Source organism: Quercus robur, chromosome 12 (assembly GCF_932294415.1).
Source record: "Quercus robur chromosome 12, dhQueRobu3.1, whole genome shotgun sequence".
NCBI lineage: Eukaryota > Viridiplantae > Streptophyta > Magnoliopsida > Fagales > Fagaceae > Quercus > Quercus robur.
Window position 1 is genome coordinate 10,242,175 of NC_065545.1, and position 22,698 is coordinate 10,264,872.

At 34.3% G+C, this 22,698-nt stretch overlaps 3 protein-coding genes and 1 non-coding gene across 16 annotated transcripts; 3 read left to right on the top strand and 1 right to left on the bottom strand.

Moving 5' to 3' along the window:
• The first annotated feature begins 539 nt into the window (after positions 1-539).
• Positions 540-1,100, top strand: LOC126708117 (uncharacterized). The gene is made up of 2 exons (XM_050407935.1): positions 540-874; positions 971-1,100. The coding sequence occupies exons 1-2, from the start codon at positions 540-542 to the stop codon at positions 1,098-1,100; spliced, it is 465 nt and encodes a 154-aa protein (XP_050263892.1).
• A 5,175-nt stretch (positions 1,101-6,275) lies between these two features.
• On the top strand, positions 6,276-12,601 carry LOC126709280 (mitochondrial magnesium exporter 1). Of its 9 annotated transcripts, none has more exons than XM_050409451.1 (10): positions 6,276-6,438; positions 6,868-6,978; positions 8,318-9,639; positions 9,787-9,905; positions 10,073-10,197; positions 10,492-10,591; positions 10,904-10,981; positions 11,146-11,229; positions 11,694-11,779; positions 11,987-12,601. In XM_050409451.1, exons 3-10 carry the CDS (start codon positions 8,385-8,387, stop codon positions 12,219-12,221), a joined length of 2,082 nt encoding a protein of 693 aa, XP_050265408.1. In that variant the 5' UTR covers positions 6,276-6,438; positions 6,868-6,978; positions 8,318-8,384; the 3' UTR covers positions 12,222-12,601. The 9 variants fall into 9 exon arrangements, 5 of the variants coding, with proteins under 5 accessions (XP_050265408.1, XP_050265411.1, XP_050265413.1 ...); XM_050409454.1 differs by having other exon boundaries at positions 8,438-9,639; XR_007649354.1 differs by lacking the exon at positions 11,987-12,601 and having other exon boundaries at positions 10,492-10,695; positions 11,694-11,766.
• A 1,647-nt stretch (positions 12,602-14,248) lies between these two features.
• Positions 14,249-14,320, top strand: TRNAD-GUC (transfer RNA aspartic acid (anticodon GUC)). Its single transcript has one exon. It is a non-coding gene; the product is annotated as a tRNA-Asp (tRNA).
• A 1,091-nt stretch (positions 14,321-15,411) lies between these two features.
• Positions 15,412-19,917, bottom strand: LOC126709142 (uncharacterized). 5 transcript variants are annotated; one of them, XM_050409252.1, is made up of 4 exons: positions 19,785-19,917; positions 19,412-19,519; positions 16,722-18,627; positions 15,412-16,294 (listed from the first exon to the last, which is right to left on the bottom strand). In XM_050409252.1, the coding sequence occupies exons 3-4, from the start codon at positions 18,609-18,611 to the stop codon at positions 15,965-15,967; spliced, it is 2,220 nt and encodes a 739-aa protein (XP_050265209.1). In that variant the 5' UTR covers positions 18,612-18,627; positions 19,412-19,519; positions 19,785-19,917; the 3' UTR covers positions 15,412-15,964. The 5 variants fall into 5 exon arrangements, with proteins under 5 accessions (XP_050265209.1, XP_050265208.1, XP_050265207.1 ...); XM_050409251.1 differs by having other exon boundaries at positions 19,365-19,519; XM_050409250.1 differs by having other exon boundaries at positions 19,412-19,895.
• Between the last annotated feature and the right edge of the window lie 2,781 nt (positions 19,918-22,698).

Sequence of the window (22,698 nt, forward strand, 5' to 3'; positions counted from 1 at the left end):
CACTATGCTGGACTGACCAAGAAGATTGCTTAATTTGGCCTGGGTGCAAGGACAGTAATTACTCGGTTAAAACAGGATATCAACTCCTGTGTGAATCTGAAACCGTGGATGCTGCATCAAGCTCAGATAGTTCGAAGCAAACTTTCTTCTGGAAACGCGTATGGAAGTTACAAATCCCAAATAAAATAAAAGTGTTCCTTTGGCGGGTGTGCTCAAATGCATTGCCAACCTTGGAAAACTTGAAGCGGAGGAAGATACTGGAAGATGCAAAATGCAAGGCTTGTCTTGCGGCTGAGGAAGATGCTCTCCATGCTATCTGGGGTTGCGAGAAGCTTTGACATATTTGGTTCCCCTGTTTCAGCTGGGTCCAAACAGAGCATCCGCAAATTCTAGATGTACAGGAGCTTATCTCTTTGGTCGGGCAACGGATTGACAAGCTCGAACTTTTTGCGGTTGTGGCGTGGTTTATATGGAATCACAGAAACAAGTTGCGTGTGAATGAGAAGGGCTTAGCTTCGGACAGAATTTTACAAGCGACTATGGCATATCTCTCGGAGTTTCAGGTAAAGTTTCCTAAGGCAGCCCCTAAACCACCTAAGGGCCATGTACGTTGGTGTCCTCCTATGGGTGAGCGGTTTAAGACTAATTATGATGGGGCTGTGTTCTCTGAATCGAGAGAGGTTGGTATAGGGGTGGTGGTTCGGAATGCAAAAGGTAAGGTAATCGCTGCTCTTGCCGAGAAGATTCTGTACCCAAGCTCGGTGGAAGTGCTGGAAGCCTTGGCTGCGAGAAGGGCTGTGAAGTTTATTGTAGAACTAGGCATTGCAGGTTCGGATTTTAAGGGAGACTCGGAGCTAGTGTGTAGAGCTTTGAGGTCAGTAGAGTTAGGCCACTCATCCATCGGTCAGATTGTCAAAGACATTATGTCTATTATTGGTTCACTTAGTTTTTTCTCTTTCTCTCATACTAGGCAGCAGGGCAATTGTGTGGCCCATGCATTGGCTAGGAGAGCAATAGTTTCATTTCCTTTATTAGTTTGGATGGAGCATGTTCCATCCGATATTGATCCGTTTGTCATTTCAGATATTCTGGATAGTTAATAAAAATGCTCGGGTTTTATTCTAAAAAAAAAAAAAAAAAAAAAAGTGAATTCCAAACAAACTCTAAATATTAATACTCAACTTTTTAATCAATCAAAGCATCAACTCAACTAGACTTCGTTGGTTCTCATAAAAAAAAAAAATAAAATAAAATAAAAATTAAAAAAATTAAAAAAAAAAGCTTCTTTGGGTGAAGGGTTTATGTGATGCCAGCATTAGTGTGCATTAATTTACATGCGTTTTGCTAACTGCGTATTTAAGAAAAATCTTGTAGAAATGGAGGGGAATTTATTTTTATTTTATGGTTATAATACCCCTCAAAATAAGCTCAAAAATTCTCAAAAAAGAAAAAAAAAAAAAAAAAAAAAAAAAAAAAAAAAAAAAAAAAAAAACTGTCTCTTTTTGGCTTGACAAACACAATATTGTCGTTTAATCTGTATATATAAAACAAAAAAAAAAAAACAAAAACAAAAAAAAAAAAACCTTAAAAACAACATAATGATTAAGATAACTTAGATATTTATTGGATACTTAAAGTATATACCAAGAAATTAGACGTAAATCTTCCAATTTTTTTTATTGAATATTGGAGTACATATGACCCATGAGGAACCATACACAACAAGCATTGGCGAGAGATGTTTAGAGAAACTCATCGATTTAAAGTATAAATTAATGTCTCGTCTTCTCTTAGCCATGTATAAGTCATAAATACTAGGGGTATTTTTAAAGCATATGTTTTTTAAAAATGGCAAAATTTAAGGTACTTAAATAATTGTTTTTTTTTTTTTTTAATTCAGCTATGTGGCTTTTTTTTTTATGGAATGAAAGTGTATTTTTAGTTAACTATAGCAGTATTATTGAATCTTAAGAAACTCATCGATTTAAAGTATAAATTAATGTCTCATCTTCTCTTGGCCATGTATAAGTCATAAATACTAGGGGTATTTTTAAAGCATATGTTTTTTAAAAATGGCAAAATTTAAGGTACTTAAATAATTGTTTTTTTTTTTTTAATTCAGCTATGTGGCTTTTTTTTTTATAGAATGGAAGTGTATCTTTAGTTAACTATAACAATACGACTGAATCTTAAGAAGGAACTTAAAAGAAGAAACAGTCCCTATTGTAAATCACCTATTCGACACTATTGTAAATCACCTATTCGACACTTCTTCTGCCAAGGCTATTCTGTCGATCCCTATCCCTTGCAAGCATATTCCAAACAGATTAATTTAGGTTTTGGACTCAAAAGGGCTTATTCTCGATCAAATCAGTGAGTCAAGTATTAAATCCTCACACAGAAGCTCTATCACCCCCCGCGGTAAATTGGAAAAAGCTTTGGAATCTCAAAGCTCTCGAAAGAACTAGGACGTTCTTATGGAGGTTAAGTGTTAATGCCCTTCCAACAAAGGAAAACATCGCAAAGCAGCTTGACATGCCAGAGGTAAATTGCCTTTTCTATTCAACCTCTGTTGAGACACCGATGCATCTATTTCTCACCTGTCCAGTGGCAAAAGCCTTATGGTTCGCTGTCTGCTGGGGTTACAAATCTGAGGAAGCTTTGGCTTCCACCCCTTAAGGGATTGTTAAGCTTGTCCTGGACACCCCGTCCCCCCATGCATGGCTCTATGTCAAGCCGTGGACCAATGGAAAGTTTCCCTCACAATGGCCTCCACTTTAGAGGAAATATGGAGACTAAGAAACTCCAAGCTACACTCCAATTATTCTTTTAATATGAAAAACTCCATCCAAATTATCCAGAGGTATGTCCACGATTTCATTGAGGTATCTTCACCCACCTCTCCATCCCATCCCCCTCAAGTCTCCCTTCGTTGGTCCCCACCTCCTCCTAGATGGATCAAGGTAAATATGGAGAGAGAGATGGCATCAGGTTTTGTTTGAAGGTGACTCCAAGATTTGCTTCGATGTAGTCTCTTCCACCAGTTCAATCCCCAACTGGGCCATCCAAACCACCATCTCCAATGTCCTCGACCTAGCTGAGTGTTTTATTTCTTGTTCTTTCTTTTGGATTAAGAGATATTTCAATTCTGTAGCACATGTCGTTGCTAGATTTGCTTTAGATTCTAGACTGTCTTGTTTTTTCGATAAGGATAATCACCCCTCAGCCGCTCAGCGTTAGCTGCTGTTTGTAGGGAAGACTTGTGTTCTTTCCCTGTTTATTAATACACTGAAGTTTATTAAAAAAAAAAAAAAAAAAAAAAAAAAAAGAGGAACAGCACCTAATAAGTAGTAAGTAATGCACCTAACAAGTAATGTATCTGGGTTTTGTCTTTTTAAAAAATACATAAGTATTAATGACATCGTTCATATTTAAAAATAAATAAAAATGTACAAATAGTAATTTACAGTATTAATTTATCTACACTTTTTTCTTTTAATATTCATTTTTTATTGTTATAAAAAAATGTTGTGATTTTTATGGTTAAAAATTTGGAAGATATTCTACCTTTGTCATCCATCAAAACATAAAATGTGTGTGTGTGTGTGTTAAGACATATGAATGTTGTATTGTTTGGTCATCCCTGAAAAAATTTGATGGTACTGTACTGTCGCTAACTATAAGAGATGGCCCTCTTTTAAGGCACCATTCCCATGTACCTCATGCTTTGTTGTAGGTGATATTTGATCTTTATTTTTATTTAACAACAAAATATAATGTTTCTCCACTTTCGAAGGTGTTCCATTATTAACATCTCAGTAGTAACTGTTTTATATTAATGATAACTTAATTTGAAATAATTAATCCAGAGTCTAAACCCAAGCCAAAGCTCTATCACTAATTTAAGATAAACTGTTCTTAGTTCTTAAACAATGTGATGGTAAAAAATATTCTTGAGACTTGATTTGAGTGGTGTAGAGGGTTCAAAGAAAAATTTATAGGTGAAAGTATCATTTCAGAATTTCTTTTGTAGGCCTCATTTTTTTTTTTAATCAATAAAGCTCATATGGTTAAATAAATAAAAATAATCAATAGAGTTATTAATGTATATCTCATATTTTAATCATTCACTTCTCTCTAACTTTTAAATAAATGTCTCACATATGGTTGAAAATTGAAGAAAAATAAAGGGCTTAGATCAGAGGCAAGCCAAAGGCACTTTAAATTTTTATTATTTAAATTATTCGATAACTGGGGGAAATTCGGATATTTTTGTTGGAAACTTCAAAAAATGATAACCAGTTGAGTTATGAGGCTCTTGTGAGTCTTGTCGAGTCAATGACACTCATATTAAAATGTTTTCGCTTTGAATGGATAAAGTTTGGCCACATTTTTTTAGATCGAGAAGAATTATCGTAGTTCATTTCGCTTCACTTTATCAAAAGATCAAAAATATCTAACTATATGAAGATTTAAAAAAGAAAAAAAATCACTAATTCAAAAAACCATTTTTTTTCTTTTTAATATCTATGGATATATTAATTTGAATAAAGGATAATAATCTCAATTATAAATTTGTTCAATTTATACATAATAGCACGTTAGGCTAGATCCTTAAAAAGTGCAAATATAATCCTATAAATTAGGGCATTTAAGAAATTTGACTTAAATATAATTTTATTCAACAATTTTATAATGTTTTATTGAACTGTGTAATATAAATTGTTAATTTTTATTCTTGTGTTGTTCTTGTCACCAGATAGACGAATAGTAATCAATTAATAGTTATAACATTCCAACTTCTTGTATTTCTAATAATACTGATTTTTATTTTCATGTAATTACCATTAAAGTGTAACATTCTTGTCCTTAGTAATAAACAAAGCACATTAGGACCATGGCTGGTTTCCTTGCTCTTTCACAAGTTCACTACCTTTTCTCAGTCTGGTAACAAACATGAATCAAACATCATAAAAAACGAGGAGTAAGAGAGAGATGAGAAATGAAAGTTTTGTTACTGCACAAAAGTTGCATTGATTTTGAGCATCATTTCACTTTTCGCAAGAAACAATATTTCACTCCAAAAATTTCAGCAAAACTTGTCCTTTTCTACAAGTTTACAAGGACCACGGATCAAATCATTTATGAAAAATAATAATTAAATATTAAATCCTATATTTTTAGTTGTGCTTTTAAAAAATTTAACCTTATAATTTCAACAATTTTAATTTAAATCCTAAAGTTTATCAAGGTAATAAATTAAATATTGTAATTTTGTTAGTTAGTTTCAAATTGAGTCTTAAATTTTAAACTTGTATAAATGTAAATATTCTAATCAAACTCTCAAATCAAACCCAATTTAAATACTTTAATCAAAAATTTTAAGTAATGTGTTTGAGGTTGGTAAGAGAGTGTAATTAAAGTGTACGTGTGTTTAATTGTTAGTTTGTTCCTAAAAAATAAAAAAGTAAATAAAAAAAATCAACTCACAAATCAAACCCAAAAAATAACCAAAAAAAAAAAAAGCACTTTTTTTCTTTTACAATTTGTTAGGATAAATTATGATTCAAACAACATCTTTTCATATAGATCTATAATTAATATTGTGTTATTATTCTATAATTAAAACCACTTTAATTCAGTAGTCTCGTAAGAAATTAATAAATATTTTGTGACAGTAGACTATTTCCAAAAATATAAAAATAATTATAAGGACACATCCATTTTAATAGTATTTTTTTAGAGGCTTTTAATCTATAGCTTCTGTTTTTAAAATTAATAATATTTAATTTCACGGCATAACATATGAAATTATAATAACGACTCTTTTGATCGATCACTTGTAGAAGCATAAGTCAACAAATTTGAAATTGAGTATAAAAACTAGTGTATCCCACTCCCACGTAAGGTTAGGCTTAGCCAACCCCATGTCATTTTACTCCCTCCAAAAAAAATTGGTGTGTCCCACATAATGTATTAACTCCCAAAATGTCCTTTCTTTAGGAAGCTGCACCAAACAAGTCCAAAACTAATCACCTACTACCCTTAGTCCCTTACCCTCAATAATACCACAATCTGATTCACACCCATACCGTTCGATGACCATCCTAACCCACAAACCCCACCAATCACAACCGTCGAAACACTGCACCAAAACCCACAGGATCATACTCTCCTCCAATAGCGTCAAACCCGTACGGTGCACCCCGTAACACCCGAACTTTCCTCGCAATTTCTTTAAAATAAATAAAAAAGGAGCGTGTTTACTGTTTACTGTTCACGCTATATAAAGAATTTGAATCTATTCGTTGGTACAATTCCAATTCCTATATAAACCCAAACCCAATCTCTTCTCCTTAAACCCTACACTTTCCCACCACATTTTCTCGGGAAAATGAGCTGGAAAACCACTCACAACACTTGCCTTCTTCTTTCCAGGTTTCACTTCTCATAACTCCATAACTTTTTTTCTTTTCTTTTTTTTTTGTTGAGTTTTTGAAATTTCAAGTTTCTGTTTGGTTAGCGAGAAAATGAGGGAAAGGAAATATTAGCTAGCTAGCTCATTTTCTGGATATCCAAAAATGAGCGTTAGCTACTTCTTTTGTGATCTTCATGAGGATGCTTATTTTGCAATTTAATGAAATTGACTTTTTTTTTTAAAAAAATTTATTATTGCATGTTACAGTTTTAACTTGTTGCAAGCTTATTGCTGTTATTGAATTGGATATAATTGTTGAATTGAATCACATTGTAAATGGGTTTCTGTTTTTTTTTTTTTTTTTTTTTTTGGGTGTGTGGAAATGTTGGTGGAAGGTCTAGAATAGTTTGAAATTAATGTGTAACTTGTGAATTTTCTTTTCATGTCAGGGGTTCGTCGTCGTTGTTAATTAGTTCATTGTATTGCTGTGGATTGGAGAAGCTAAATATATGTGATTTTGAATCAATCTATGTTGAATAGCAATGGGGACGAATTGACTGGTAACTTACTAACTTATTATGAATGTTGTTCCTAGTCAAGATGTTTTCTCTCTCATTGGATCAGTAAAATTGAGGGTATAGTTTGTGTGCTAAAGTGTGAAATGTGGCCTATGATATGTTTAGGATTTCATATAGTTGAGCAGTCAATCTTGGTTTAAAGAAAGGAGGATAGTTGTTTTGAATACTGCATATTCTTCATAAGATTGAGGAAAAGGAAAACAAAACTTCAAAAATGGCTTCATTTCTAAATTTGGAAGGTTATTGAGAGTTACTTTAATCAAAGCTATGGAAGGAGGAAGCACAGGATTGAGGAAACCTGAGAAAATGTTTGGATGTTGCCCATGATTAATTAGAACATTCAACAAAGGCCTGGGTTTTTAAAATTCTAGTCTGACATAAAATCTTTTGATTCTCATTTGTTTCCTGAGCTTTTCAATTACAATGAACTTGAGATTGATGGGGTTCAATGCTTTATTTTACAATTTCTTTAAGGTGATTTTGCCTTCTTCTTCTTTTTTTTTTGGGGGGGGGGGGGGGGGGGGAGAATAATACTGGTCCAAAGAAGTCGCTGAAGGTCATATTTTTTTATTTTTTTTTTATACTGAAAATGAAAATTCTATCATTCAACATACACATTTACCCTTTCCCATTATGTCACAAATTTTTAAAAGAGCATAATTTGACTTCTTTTTAAATATCTTTTATTTTTATGTGAAAATTGTGTATACTTGGAGAATCTTTGAGATCTTTTATGTCCACTTTCTACAGTCAGTTATTTGTGCTTCGTAATCTGTTTAAGGAAATTCACATGCATCAGTCTTAAAAATAATGTTAAAAAGAAGAAGAAGAAGAAGATCATAATAGCAATTATTTATTCATAATCATCATATCTTCTTTTACCTCCATCCTGGTCCCAAGAAGAAAACGGTTTTAGTCTAGCTTGCCAAAGACTCTAACATTTGCTTCTTCTTCTTATTTTGGCTTTTGATTTCTGGTTGGCATTTTCTTTTGAAGCTCTAGTTATTTAAATAAGATTCTATGTCTGCATATATACTCTTCCATGTGATGCAATGGTACATAGGTTGACTTTGTATATGATATCTATGGATCTGTTAGTTTTTATTCTTTGTTTTCTATTATGAAACTATATTTTTCATTTTCCTTGTTATGTAGTCAATACAAGCAAAAAATTAGGTTTTGTTTCACTTAGTTATCATTTTTTGTCTCAATACCTTTATTTCGGTTTCATGGTTATATAAATAAATTGAGATTATAAAGTTTTTAAGAGTATATTCTTAGTTTGCATACAATGATGCAATTTTTTAATTCCATCTTGCAGTTACTTTTCTATCAAGATATTGTTGTAGTATCTGCTTTTTCAAGGAATTCTTATAAGATTTGAGAAAATGGTTGGGTGTAATAAACCGCCTAGAAGTGATCAACCTTCAATCAAATACAGGTCTATCCCAGTCAAGGGGGTGTCCCCTGAGCTTGCTGATTTTGTTCACGAAGAATATGCTCCCACCCTCTCTGTTAATGAAGATCAGCAATGCAATACAACATCTGTACCCAAGTCACCAGAGATTTTGAGTACAGCTCAGCTCATCTCAGCAGTTGGTCAGATATGGGATTGTGCAAGTCGTCCTCTTGCTTTTCTCCAACCTAAGAAGAATTTTCACTATAATGACAAAGACTTTGAGAAAAAGGAAATCTTGGGTAATCTGGACATGCAAGGACATGGCAGAGTACCTACTTCAGCTGATAGTAATTGCTTTCATGTTGATGTAAGGACTGCTGGCCATATTTCACCTATGGTGCTGCCTAACTTGGATTGTCCTAAAGCAACCCAGAAGATGTCAATAATTGAAAGGCATGGTGAAAATTATACTCATTCATTATTCTGGAGTTTTTTGCGAGGTCATAGCAACATGTCTAATGAATTGTGGAAGGAAAAGGGGCTTTCAGGTGTTAAAAATTCTTATGAGTTGGGAAATATATATGGATGGATGGGTGAAATCATTCCTGCCAGACTAAAACATCCTGTTAAAGTTACTGAAATTGAGAACAAGAAAACTGGTGAGAGCTGCTTTTCAGGAGGTATAACTAGCTCAGCAGGTAGCTTCATTTTAGGAGATAGGGCTAGCCCTGCAATCTTGGCCAGTTGTAATTCTGATGTAATCAAATGTAATGCTACATCATCATCTAATAATGTAAGTTTTGCAATAAATGCAACAGAAATGACCTCATTGTATAAAGATTATTTCCTTGATATCCAAGATAATCAGGCAGATGTTGGTGTTTCAAGGAGCCCAAGTTCGAGTATCTATGCAGACTATCATATTAACTCTATAGCTTCATGTAGTAGTGCATTTGAGAAATGCCAGAACAAGACTGATGGTAATGAACTGCCTGAGAACAACAGAAAACAACCACAAAAGTCTGTTGTTGAGGATGAGTATAAAGCAGAGATTCACTCCTCAGCACCAAGAAAACCCTGTTCTGTCATTGCTAAGCAAGAGCATGCCTTTGCAGGGGCATTGGCTGGTATATTTGTTAGCCTTTGTCTGCATCCTGTTGATACGGTTAAGACAGTCATTCAATCTTGCCATGCAGAGCAAAAGTCTATCTGTTACATTGGAAAGTCAATTGTTTCTGATAGAGGTAAGTTTCTTTATGAGACTTGAAGGTGTTTGTGCTTGCTAGAATTTTACAGAACATCTAATTTTTGTATGACAACTAGAAGGCTTTCTGTTTTGATTTGTAAACTTGCCCAAATGCCAATTTGACATTAATAGAGATTGATTTCAGGTTTAACTGGACTTTATCGTGGAATTGCTACCAATATTACATCTTCAGCTCCAATTTCTGCACTTTACACTTTCACATATGAATCAATTAAAGGAGCTTTGCTTCCTCTTTTCCCCAAGGTAGCTTTATTTCTCGTGTATATGTGTGTTTCCATATCCCCTCATTTTATGTTGAATGAATTTAGAAGCCTGATGAAAAGCCTCAAATTTTAGTCTCTGGATTTGTGGTTCTTATTGTCAGTGTAATGTTTATTGGCTCTTAAGTCTCACATATTTATTTTGTGCAGGAATATTACTCCATTGCCCATTGCATGGCCGGTGGTTGTGCAAGCGTTGCTACTTCTTTTATTTTTACTCCTAGTGAGCGTATAAAGCAGCAGATGCAAGTTAGCTCACACTATCAGAACTGCTGGTATAACTATAAGATTCTGTATTATCTTTGGTAATATTGCAACTTTGATGTTGCTTTAGAATATGAGTTGATTTAGATGTTTTTATACAGGAATTCATTCAACCATTTGGTTTCAATCGTTCCTAAAATATTGTTCATTTTTGCTTTCGTTTCTATCTGTTGATCCAGATCTTAAGTTCAAAGTCTCAATATACGTTGCTTCCTATTATGCTTTGTTTCTGCCATAATTTGTCCAAGTGAGACTTATGTTGTGTTAGTTTGCTTTTTGTGTTACTCATTGTTCTGTTTTTGTAGGAATGCATTTGTTGGAATTATTGGAAAGGGTGGTTTACGTTCATTATATGCTGGGTGGGGAGCAGTACTCTGTAGGAATGTTCCTCACTCAGTTATCAAGGTTAGATCTTCCTACATGCTAGATGGGTTCATCACTAAAAAGAGGGTCTGTCATGGCAAGAAGTCACAGACACACACACACGGAGCTGGCTCTACCATATGCATGTAATAATATATTAGAGAGAGACCAAGCTATATCATATAAATGTTTCAGTAAGCCTCCCATGTTAATTGTATGGTATGCTTTCCTTTGTAACTAGTTTGATTGTTTAGTATCCCACTGTCTAGTTTGATTGTTTAGTATCCCACTGTCATTAACCCTTCTTTTTATCCCTGCTTGTGATTTTAAGGCTATCTTTATCATTATGTGCAGTTCTACACATATGAAAGCCTGAAGGGTGTGATGCTGTCATCAATGCAGTCTAGTGCTCAACTTAGTACATTGCAAACAGTTAGTTTGTCCCTCCTTCCTGCCCCTCTTTGAGTATTTTATCTTACTATGATATAATAATTCTGTTTTATGTTACTCTACCAGGCAACTTTCTTTTAGCAGAGTGTTCCAATTCTATCCAAATTGATAAATTACATGCTGAGACAATTTTGCAATACCTGCAGTTAGTATGTGGAGGACTAGCTGGATCTACTGCTGCTTTGTTCACAACTCCTTTTGATGTGGTGAAGACGAGATTACAGACACAGGTCTATAATTTGTTTATAGAAAATTCATAGAGCCTTTTCATGCATTTTTTTGTTATAATTGGCATACCGTTCAGTAAATGATGCACAAAGCATTTTTCTCTACTAGCTTTTTGGAATAGCTGTCTGAGATAAGGATGAAGTAGGATTAATTTCTTCTTTGGTTTGATCAGATCAGAATGGGTATACAGTGAAAGCTTCAAAATCATTGGAAATAACAATTATTTTTATTTCTATTAGAGTTTTTTCAGATTGGATGTGTTCCTGTAATGTCCTAACTGGTTATTGTATGTTATAAATATTAAGGCCTGCCTGGACATCAAACTGATTTAGGTGGCAATTCAATTGGATCCTACAAAAATCTTTGAACCTATACAATTTATTTATAACTTCCATTTTTTATTATGTTCTGGGGTTTATCAATATACAGGGCTGTTTCTGCTTCTTACATATTGGATGTTTTTCAGATTCCAGGGTCTATGAGCCAATACGGCAGTGTCTTCCAAGCCCTTCGCGAAATTGGCAAGAATGAAGGTTTGCAAGGCCTCTACAGGTATGTTTTCTCATGGTGTGGCCATTATTATTTTTTTAGGAGATGATTGTCTTATAAACTGTAATAAGTCATTACATATCCATGAGCCAATATAATATATTTCTGTTGCCAGTCTTGAAAAACTGATCTTGTTATACCCATTATCATATTATGCTTCCGTATCTGAGTGTATGATCTAGTTATTCTTATTCTTAACTTTCTGATTAGGGGATTGACTCCAAGATTGGTCATGTATATGTCTCAAGGAGCAATCTTCTTTGCATCATATGAATTTTTCAAGAGAATGTTTTCTTTAGAGGAGCCTCGACATAATGCACAGACAATCCAGTACAAACAAAGCACAAAAGATGATGAATCATCAACATTACCAATACTATTACCATCATCATCTGCATCATCGGCGTCCTCCTCCTCATCAAGACTACGGAGTCTACATTCATGATGATTTAAGAGCACATGTATGAAAGGGTTTCTTTTTGGGTAGGACAAACAAAATTTTGTTTGTGGTTATTGGGGGATAGAAGGATTGAGGAAAGCCATGTCTTCAGCGTATTTGAGAGAACCTCCGGAGCCATCAGTTGGAAATGTTTTGTAACCAAAATTGTTACTGACAAAATTAGGGTGTAGAAATCCGATTGTATTTTTGAAGTGTAGTGAGTGCTGAATAAAATTTGTCTTTACTGCGAGTTTTTCATCGGCGTTTAGTATAGGTAGTGAATCATTCTTGAAAGTGTAATATATATAGCGGACGTGATATCACTTTTGTACATCTGAGCATTGTTAAATTCGTTGACAATAAAGTAGCAAATCTTTTAGTGCAAATGCATAGCTAGGATGCACGGACACAAGTACAGGTACAGGTATAATACGGCAATAACAGGTACAGGTACAGGTACAGGTATAATACGGCAATATGAGTAATTTTTGAAAAATTATAACATGATACGGTAGATTGGACACTGTTATGACACAAGTATAACATGAGTACGGCATCCCAAATGAAGTGTCTGTACATCTTGTCGCAAAGTTGCTGGAATGACCATCGTCTACTTCTGCACCACTTTTTGTTGCTCCAAATGCAGGCCTGATTTTGCAAAATCTGTTCTCTATCAGTCAATGATGCAATACAAGCCAAGCATAAGCGAAGTAGAATGCTGCAAGTGCGTAACTAGTTGTTAAAAGTACCAATGGCGGTGGTGAATGGCCTAAGTCTCACCTAAGTGGAATTCCCAAGATGGCCTGATTGAAATTTATATAGTATCTAAAACTGAAACATAGTATTTATTATTGTTATGTTCATGTTGAGTTGCATCAATGTAGTGTTTAGGTCTACTTTGGTTTACTTCAGTTCATTCAGTCCCTTTAACCTAATTAGGTACACTTTTACTAATTGAGTCTTAAATTGGGCCAAACTTGGGTTGAAAAGTATAAAATCTTATTCTATATGGGCCAAGCTCTTTAGTTTTAGGCTAAAACATACAAACAAAATAAGTATTAGAATTAGACATATGAGATATGAGTCCTTAAAAAACAATAAAAATGATAAATATTTAAAAGATTATCTTAAAATTAAAGTTTCAATAATATATGCATTATGCAAAAGGAAAAAAGAAATTTACAATTCTAAGCTTATATAATAATTTAAATTTACTGTAACATATTACTTCCATGGAATGGGAGTGTGCATTTTTTTTTTTTTTATAATACTCTTGGATATGTTCAAATTAGTCAACCGATTATGGTATATTTTTTTAAAAAAAATCTTTTTAATGACATCTTCTCCATTTATATAAAACAATATTATATTTATATAATTTAAATCTTTTTATAAAATAAAGTAAATTTGTTGAATGCAAAATACATTATATGTTACATAGTTTACATTACATAAAACTAATAAAAAAAAAAACTTTTAAATAACACATGCACTATTTAACCTACAAATTTTACATTATATTCTTATAAATATGACGTTGGTTTAAAAGGAATTCTCATAAGTTGTAACCAATTAATATGGCAACTTAAGCTGGCTATGCCTATGCCCAATAATAATTATTCTTCATAAATTAAAACTTTAAATATTTTGATTGGTTATATTTGCCCTCTATATTTTGTGGGAACTTTTCATTGTTTTCAAAAAGATTGATGGATATAAATTTACGGGTTTGAGTGAGTGATAAATGATAAATATTCTTTAAACCGTCGATAGGCAAAGCAATCAATTGTAAGGTAGCTTTGAAGTTTATTAAACTTTGAATTTTAATTCTTACCATATACCTAACAATTTATTACGTAGAAGATAGTAATAAGAGTTACCCTTATTATTCGGGCCATTAAAAACTCCACCCTGTCTATAAACCAACCCTTTGCCATCGCCAGCTACAAAATTAAGGTAGGAATAGGATGGGCTACCAGGAATCACTTTGTACAATTAATTAAATAAGAATTGGAGCGACATAGCATCAACAAGTCGTTGTAGTATAGTGGTAAGTATTCCCGCCTGTCACGCGGGTGACCCGGGTTCGATCCCCGGCAACGGCGACATAATGTTTTCTACCAATTTTTTACAGTGAACAAAATCTAGACCAACGTCCAAGTTAGACACCTAAGAGGATGCATGATCGTTGTGATTGGGGAGCTGCTTTGACTCCTTTTTTTTTTTTTTTTTTTTTTTTTCTTCAAAATGTTATCTTTGCTCACAAAGCCTTTTGAAAGAATGGAAGTTGTTTTTCACCCAAAAAAAAAAAGAAAACTAACTATTTAAAATTATCCTCCTAAAATTAATAGGAAAAAAAAATTAACTTTTCAAATAAATCAAATGATAATTTGGGAAGTTGCAAAAAAATGTGTTGTGAACAAACATTTTTCCATGTATATTTGTCAAAAAAAATATACTTATAGAGACTTGAGATTGGATTGTATAGGTTTGTAAATTATTTTATATGATATCAAATGATTAAAGTTTTTACAGTCCAGAATTCATAAATACATGATGAGGTAAAAAAATTTAATCATGCTTTTACACTTTTATCATATATGGGAAAAGAATAATTCAAGCAAATAACTTGTGATTTGTGAATAAGGTCGGGCTTATGAAAATGAAGTTAACTTGAGCAAGTAGTCTTGTTTGGTAATTAGCTCAAACTTAATCTCGTGTTTAAAAAAAAATTAAATGAACAATCTTGAATTTTTAATATTTGACTTGGCTTGGCTTATTTATAGCCCTAATCTTATTGGCTGAGCGGTGTTTATTGATTGAAGCAGTTAAGGACATATGCCGATATATTTTGACATTAGACTATGAGGTGCATTAATGGCTGTACAAAGATTCGTAGTGATTCAGGCTGGAAAATTATCAGTAGAACGATGGTTAAACCAAATTGAAAAGGGTAGAAGACATTGCTATTTTTTTATGCATGCAAGCGGGGATGGATGAAGCTCACGAGATTGGAAATCTACTACAAGAAGGATATAAATCTAGGACATTTGATTCAAGAAAAAACCTTTTCATACACCCCACCTACTTGTTCATGGACCAGGTATTGTGAAGACAATACTCTATTGGGTTTTACTAAAATGGTGCATATTAAGAGCAATGTCCTCGTGAATGAGCCCAATCTTTAGAAAGTAACTTTAATCAAAAGTAAAGGCATGCAATTATTCATTATTTTGGAGACAAAAACTTCTTGTGAACAAAGTTTTGATCTACTTTCCTTAGCACCATTTCCTTCATGATACAGAAAAGGCAAAAGATAAAGAACTACCATCTCTCGACAATCTAATGATTACTTCTATTCCCTCTCTATCAAGTTACAATATGGACAATGTTATGTTCTGTTTATATTTTAACTATAGAAGTTGAAAGAATCAAATAATATAGCAAATGGCTTTTGGAACCTCTATGGAAACAACCCTCTGCCAATGGTAAGAATCCCTAGCCCACATCTCCAACAGTCCTGCGTATACTGAGAAACCATTTTAGTGTATTGAGTATGCTGTTGACTGCTGAGCCCATGCCAGTAAATAATCAAAAACCCTGAACCTCGGTGTCAATGGCAGGAACTCTCAACACCATCATCTGAGAAACTTCCTCCTTTTCTCCTTTAAAGTTGGGGTCATTTCGAACCATATGCTGGGATTCCCTGGAGAAGCCGTAAAAGCTGGTACCAAGCAAGCTGATTGAATTTATACTCGAGCAATTGGAGAAAAGGGTGGATTGAGCACATAGGATGGTGGGATTTCTTTTACCATCTTAGAGTCTTTTCTCTTCTCCTCTCTTGTCACTGCATCAACTAAAAATTTCACTTCATCATTGATAAGCACTTTCAGTGAATTGCTTTGTGATAACTGTTTGCTTCTCTCCTTCCCAGCATCAACAGAAGCTTCTGTCCCATGCAAGATAGCCACACATATGGAGAATGCTTGTAATGTGGATAACTGTGCATGAAAATCAACTGCATACTCCCCCTCCTGAACAGCCATCATGGTCAATGCCGGTGTACTCTCTTTTGCTCCCTATACATAAATTAAAGTCAACAGAACATAAGATGCTAATTATTTCTATAATGAAGTCCAAATGTTAGAGCATTAGGAATGAAGAAGGAATTCTAGCGTCTTTCCCCCTTTTTTTTCTTCTCTGTTTTGAGAAGCTAATGATGCATGCATTGAAATGAGTCATTGTATAACAACACAATTATGTTTAATTGTCAGACAGCAAGCAGATATAAATAAATAGTGTACCCAAGCAAGGTACATGAACACATTTACAGAATCTAAATTCATATTTCTTAGTTCTTTAAGAAATGTTGGGTGGAAGCCTTGCATGTGGACCCAGCAACTTATGTTTTGCAGAATTCTTTGTTACCCAAAGTTCTAGTGGTTGATGATTGACTTATCCAAATTATGATAATGAAACATGACTTACATCAAACAAGAGGCTTACCTGAACAAAAAGCTCCAAATGCTGCTGATTCTCCAGAAGTGGTTGATCTTCAGCACATTGAATTTGGGTATTCCCTAAAACAGTGAGGGGACAGGCCATGTCCCAGCCACCACAGTCACATCCTCCACCTAATCTCCACCTATCTAATAATGATGAAGGACCCCGACTTTCAGCACTTGGCAAACCATGGTTCCCAGTTGGAATTAACACCTTTACCTTTTCCGGACTTCTTTTATCATGAAAGTCCTTTTTACTCAGCTCACTCATAGAATGATTAAGTAGGTTTGGGATCAGTTCATTGATAATCTTATCCCCTGACTTGTATGTTAAGCTCTCTCTATTCTCATATGGGACTTGCATAACAATGGCCGCGATTTCAAGGCCTGGATTCAATTGTGCAGATGCCCAGGGGTAAAAATCTGAAGAATTAAAATCACCTTTCTCAGAGGCTTGTCTTTGTTGAAGTTTATGCTTGAATGGATGAGACCTATTATCTTCAAAAGTCTCCTTAACTAATCCTTGATTAGCTCCTTTGAGACCTTTAACATCATCAGCAGTTTTTTCATTTTCTTGGGCTGAAATGCTTTGTCTTGCATGTGCAATATCGTACAATATAAACTCTGTCACAACAGAATTGTCCAAAACCCCACCATCTTTTAGTTCTGAACATAAATAACAGGAAACTTGAATCTGTCCCACCATAGAGGAATCTTTGTCACTACTATTCCATCCCCATCTACTGACATTGCTCTTCTTTCTACCATCAATGGAGTGAAACGTATATACCCAATTAAAATCATTATCCGTCTTCCATGTCTTGGCCACGAAGACATCTTCTGGGCACTTCGTTGAGAACTCGAAAAATGGCACCCCATGTTTGTATTCTAACTTGAGATTGCCATGTAGGTGAACTGGTGAACGTGCAACAGCTGAATGATGGTTCTCCCTCTCAACAAATTGAGGATCAAGTTCTGATGCCTTTGCTGTATTAGAGAAATCATGCAGCAAAGATTTCCTGGATGTTTTGTTCCTGCTCATGTTTGTTGTCCCAGATGTTTTGAGCCCCCCACCAGGTTCTGCCACATATCCTAAAGGACTTCGCAAAGATTTGGACTTCTTGAATGGATCAAACATCTTTCTGATAGGGCTGAATCTGGACTTTGAGCTGGCTCTTGAGGAGCAATCACTTTCTGATGGTGAAGGTGAATGGAGCATTTCCGCCTTAGCAGAGAGTGACATGTGAAACATGCGAACAGTTTCTCTTTCAAGGTCATTACCATCATTTAAAGGACTAACAGATTCACCACTTACAAACTTTAGACCCACTGAATCTTTCCCCATAGTATCAGCAAGTTTATCCCTGTCATTCAAATTGAGACAATATTCATCAAACCCATTTGATGAGCATGGTTCTACATACGGCTTACTCACAGATGTTGGACTAAAGGTTGAATCCAAAGATATCATTGGAGACCTCTTCTGCAGGCCGTCCTCATCTGAATTACAGAATGAGTCAACAATCCTGAAAGCCAAAGTGGCGTCACTACTACGGGACATTTCAATTTTTCTCCTTCCCTCAAAATTTCCCGTTCTCTTCATTTCCCTTACCTCTTTGGAATTTTGATACATGGAACCTCGCTTTAGCTCGTCGTTGCCTTCCAGTCCAGCAGGTCTAGATGGAATGCTTTTACAAGAAGAACTGCGAGAGCGACCAAAGTTAATCTCTATGAAGTCGTCCTTTAGGCCCAACAAATCATCTTTACGGGTGGATTTCCCTTTTGCCTTCCTCTTTTCAATATTTGAGCAATGTCGAGGAGGTGGAAGAACAGTGTTAGGACTCAGACCCACTTTGCAACTTTTATCAAAGTCCAACTCCATCCGCAGTCCCATTGATAGATTCCCAGTTCTGCAAGAAATACAAGAATAAAATAAAAATTACGAAACAGATCACAAATAATGCAAGACAATAGCTATCCAGTTTCCACTAATCTGATTATAACATATAAACTAAATAAAGACTTTTAGCCAATATATGTAATCAATACATTGGTAGATTTATAACAACATGCCAGAATAACAGCTTTTGGCTGCAAATTTGCTGTGAGATATGCAAATCGCTGGCATTACTTCTGTAGACACAATGTAGATAAAGCCATATAATGCATAATTTACCATATTATTAGGACATCAACTACGGATTGTAGATTAAGCTGCCATTGATTTCCAACAGTAAAGTATGAAAATTACAGATGAAGCCAGAAAAAGGAAAAAAAAAAAAAAAACTGACAGAACATTTGCGTACGAAAAGATACTCGATACCCAATGCATTTCAATTCGCAGAATTCAATCAACAATTATGAAAATATGAACTAGAAGCAATAAAGGATTCCTAGAAGCAATAGCTTGATGATGCTAACCTCAGAAATTACCACTGTTTGAAAAGGCACACACCCCATTAGTGATTCCAAACTTTAAGATCACAAGAAACTCAAAAAAAACAATCTTGATCCAAAAAACTTAGACCCCTATTACACAAAGGAATCTTCTGATCTCTATAGACTTCCAAAAAACGAGTAAAGTAGCAGACACAAAAGCTACAGTATAAGTACTAAAAACAAAAACTTTACTTTATTTTCCTCTTACATTTCAAGCCAAAGACTAATAGATATGCTTCCAAAAAACGTCCATACCCCACTCGATCTCAGAGAAGTGAACCCAAAGAAAAACTCAACAAACTGCAAGCAGATGCAATCATGTCCTCCAACTCCCAATCTCTTGAGCTCAAAGTCACCATGAATCTATAAGAGCAAAAACCCAACAACCAAATTTAATAAACACACAGCTGTTAGCTATAGGAATTCAAAGACTTCCCCATTAATCAACATAAGTGTGCTACAGCGAAAACAAAAAAAAAGGAAAAGACAGCCAGGATTATGCCAAGAGCAGTAAAGCGTGGCTGCTTATTAATAAACACAAAAAGTGAGTTCTAGAAAGAGATAGTGTGAGGTAAGAGTAAGACATTGTTAGAGAGAGAAAGCATGAGTGAAAAGAAAACACTCATACACAACATGCGGAAGGGTAACTAGCAAACAACAAGAGACAGGAGCTGCTTAGCTACAGTTTATGTCTAAAAAGCCATCTCCTTCAGGCCATCATAACTCATAAGCTGCCGCTATGTACTAGTGTGCGTCTCTTTTTTAGCTTTTTTTTTTTTTTTTTAAATTTTTTTTTTCTTTTTACACTTTTTGGACAGTCTTGGAGAGAGCACCCATTAGTGAAAAGACAATGATAGCCCTGATACACAATTACTATGGTTTTCTTTTTAGTGGGTAATTTTGGAATTAGCTGGTCACTAATTAAAAAGGGTAAGTGTAATATATTTTAAGGAGATTTGTCCAGATCACTGCCACAAATTATTATCTTAAGTTTTTGGGAATTGCAGATATCCAGACGGAATCCCACAATTTTTTTGACTGTTTCCAATAATTAATTGTTGAATAAAGTATTGTTTATATGTGTTAAAATTGCAGATCAACCCTCATTTGAAATTACTTTAGAGTCCTTAATCCTTTTATGATGTACACCTATTTTTTCACTGATTGTTCACAGTAAAAGCTCAACCATCCAAACTATCATGATGCCAACGTTTCAAGCCATACAAGTATAAAAGCAACTCATTTTAATGTTGACCATCAAACTGAAGGTGGTCCTAAAGACTTAGAAAGTGACATCATCTTTAATTTAGGACGACACATCTTTCAAGTTCCAACTTCCTCGAGATTGGTTTTATTACGTTATAGTTATATGAAAATGTTAAATCAAGCTAATTAAATTTTTTTTTCTTTTTAAAAGGTTCAAATTTGTTCATATTGGTTACCTAATTAAGTAGATATCATAAAAGACTAGCACAAGTTTGCTTCATTGTGTTTTTAATCTCTCATTTTTTATTACATTGCGCATTTATAAAAGGCAAAAACTCTCTCCCTCTTTTTAATGTTTTTTTTTTTTTTTTTTCCTCCTTAAGTCATCTTTTTTGGTCCTAAAAATGTAAAGGCTAGAAATGTACAATCGCAAGTAAAAGGGGAATAGCAAGAATCTTGACAGTCAAGGAGAGTAACGTAAATATGTGTGCATGCGATTTGGGTAACTTGCAAGCGGGAGTATGCGAAATTGAGGCGGTCGGTCACATCCAACCCACGGAATCTTGCGCTTTGGATCATCTACGTACACTCTCACGCGGACTTCATGTTGGTTCGTACTCCTCTCACTGAGTTCTCTTTCTATATTTTCACAAACCAGACAAGTGGTGTGGTCAAGATATCATTAGATTATCTTAAACTAAACCTCAGGCTTAAGTGAGAATTTGCATTTTGTGTCACGTTAACTCATGAGTATTCGATCATATGAATCGATATTAACTCGACACACTTATTAAATAGATTAAGATTCTTCAACCCTAACATGAACCGTTTATTAATAAGATCAGTCGTGTTAACCTATTTATTAGATTTTATCAATGTGAAAAGAAAAATACAAATTTTAGTATTGATCTAAATTATGAAAAACCAAATAAATAATTTTTTTAATATAAAATTTAGAACTAACGACTAACTGCATCACAAATAATTATTTAAAATTAAAACATATCTCAATATTACAAATAATTAATCACAATAAGTTAAAGAAAATAAACTACAACAACTAAAAAGTTTATATGCCCAGCATTTAAAAGGTATATTGGTAAAATGTCATTTGATTAAACGGATCAAATAAGTTCCATGGGTTAAACACTAACTCAACACGTTTATTAAACGGGTCAGTCATATCAACTTGAATATGACCCGAGTCCGTTAAGGCTCAACTCATAACCTGTTAATTTCTTGTTGTGTCGTATCAAATTCACGAGTTGTGTCAAATTTTGTCATCCCTACTTCAAGCTCAAGCATAACTTAGTACTAAGCTACTTGGTCTGGCTTTGAATTGATTGCTTTAAAATTCTCACACATCAACTAACTTCTTTTTCTTTTTCTATGCTCAACATGGCCAACGGCCCATAACTCAAGAACATACATGACAATCAATCTAGTCCTTCACGAATTAACGTGTTGTGGTGCCTATGCTCAATTCATATATTATATTATATTTTATTCTTTTAAGTATAACCCAAGCCCATGCAACATATTGAGGGAAATTGAGGAAATGTGATTTTGAGGGTATAAGTCAATTTCTTTCGGACCTTTTGCATGAGCTCAATCCATACTTACTATCAAGTGGGCAAAGGACATTGGTAGCATCTCAGGCTCATGGAGGAGGTCTTGTACCTAAATCTCCACCCCAAAAAAACTTTTATGTTCTAGCTGACTGTGACTCAAAGTTTCTACCAGAACCCATTTTTTCCTTTAAAAATAGTTGGCTCTCATTAACCAATTTCAACTACTAGCCCTCACTTAGGTAAGCCTCCCAAGAGTCTGAAACAACTAAAAATAAGAAGTCAATCGGGGCTTAGTCATATCTTTTCCCAATTATGCATAAAACAAGCTAACTCTTTTACCCAACTAAAGCAAGTCTGAACCAAACATCAACTTAGCACCTTGGAAGTCCATAGTCTCATATTTTAGCCTAAAAACTAGTGATTAAAGACACCTAAAGACTATTGTATAAATCCTCATTCAACTCAAAACAGGACCAACCACATTTTACCCATAAAGTTGAAACTTTAAAGCAAAAACTCATTCAGCAATCTAACATTCTCACAATTCCGAAGTTTAGGGGTAGAAATATGAGTACAGAAAAACCTTCCCTCTCTTCCTCACAACCACTCTCAATTTCCTCTTTTTGCTAATTATGGGTCAAAGTTTTAGACCTGTGTTGTTTTTATACATTTCTATTATTGGCATTTTGATTTATCTTTTGTTAAAGCTCCATTAGCCTTTATTTACTAAATATTGAAATTTTGGACTTTAATACTCTCCGAGAT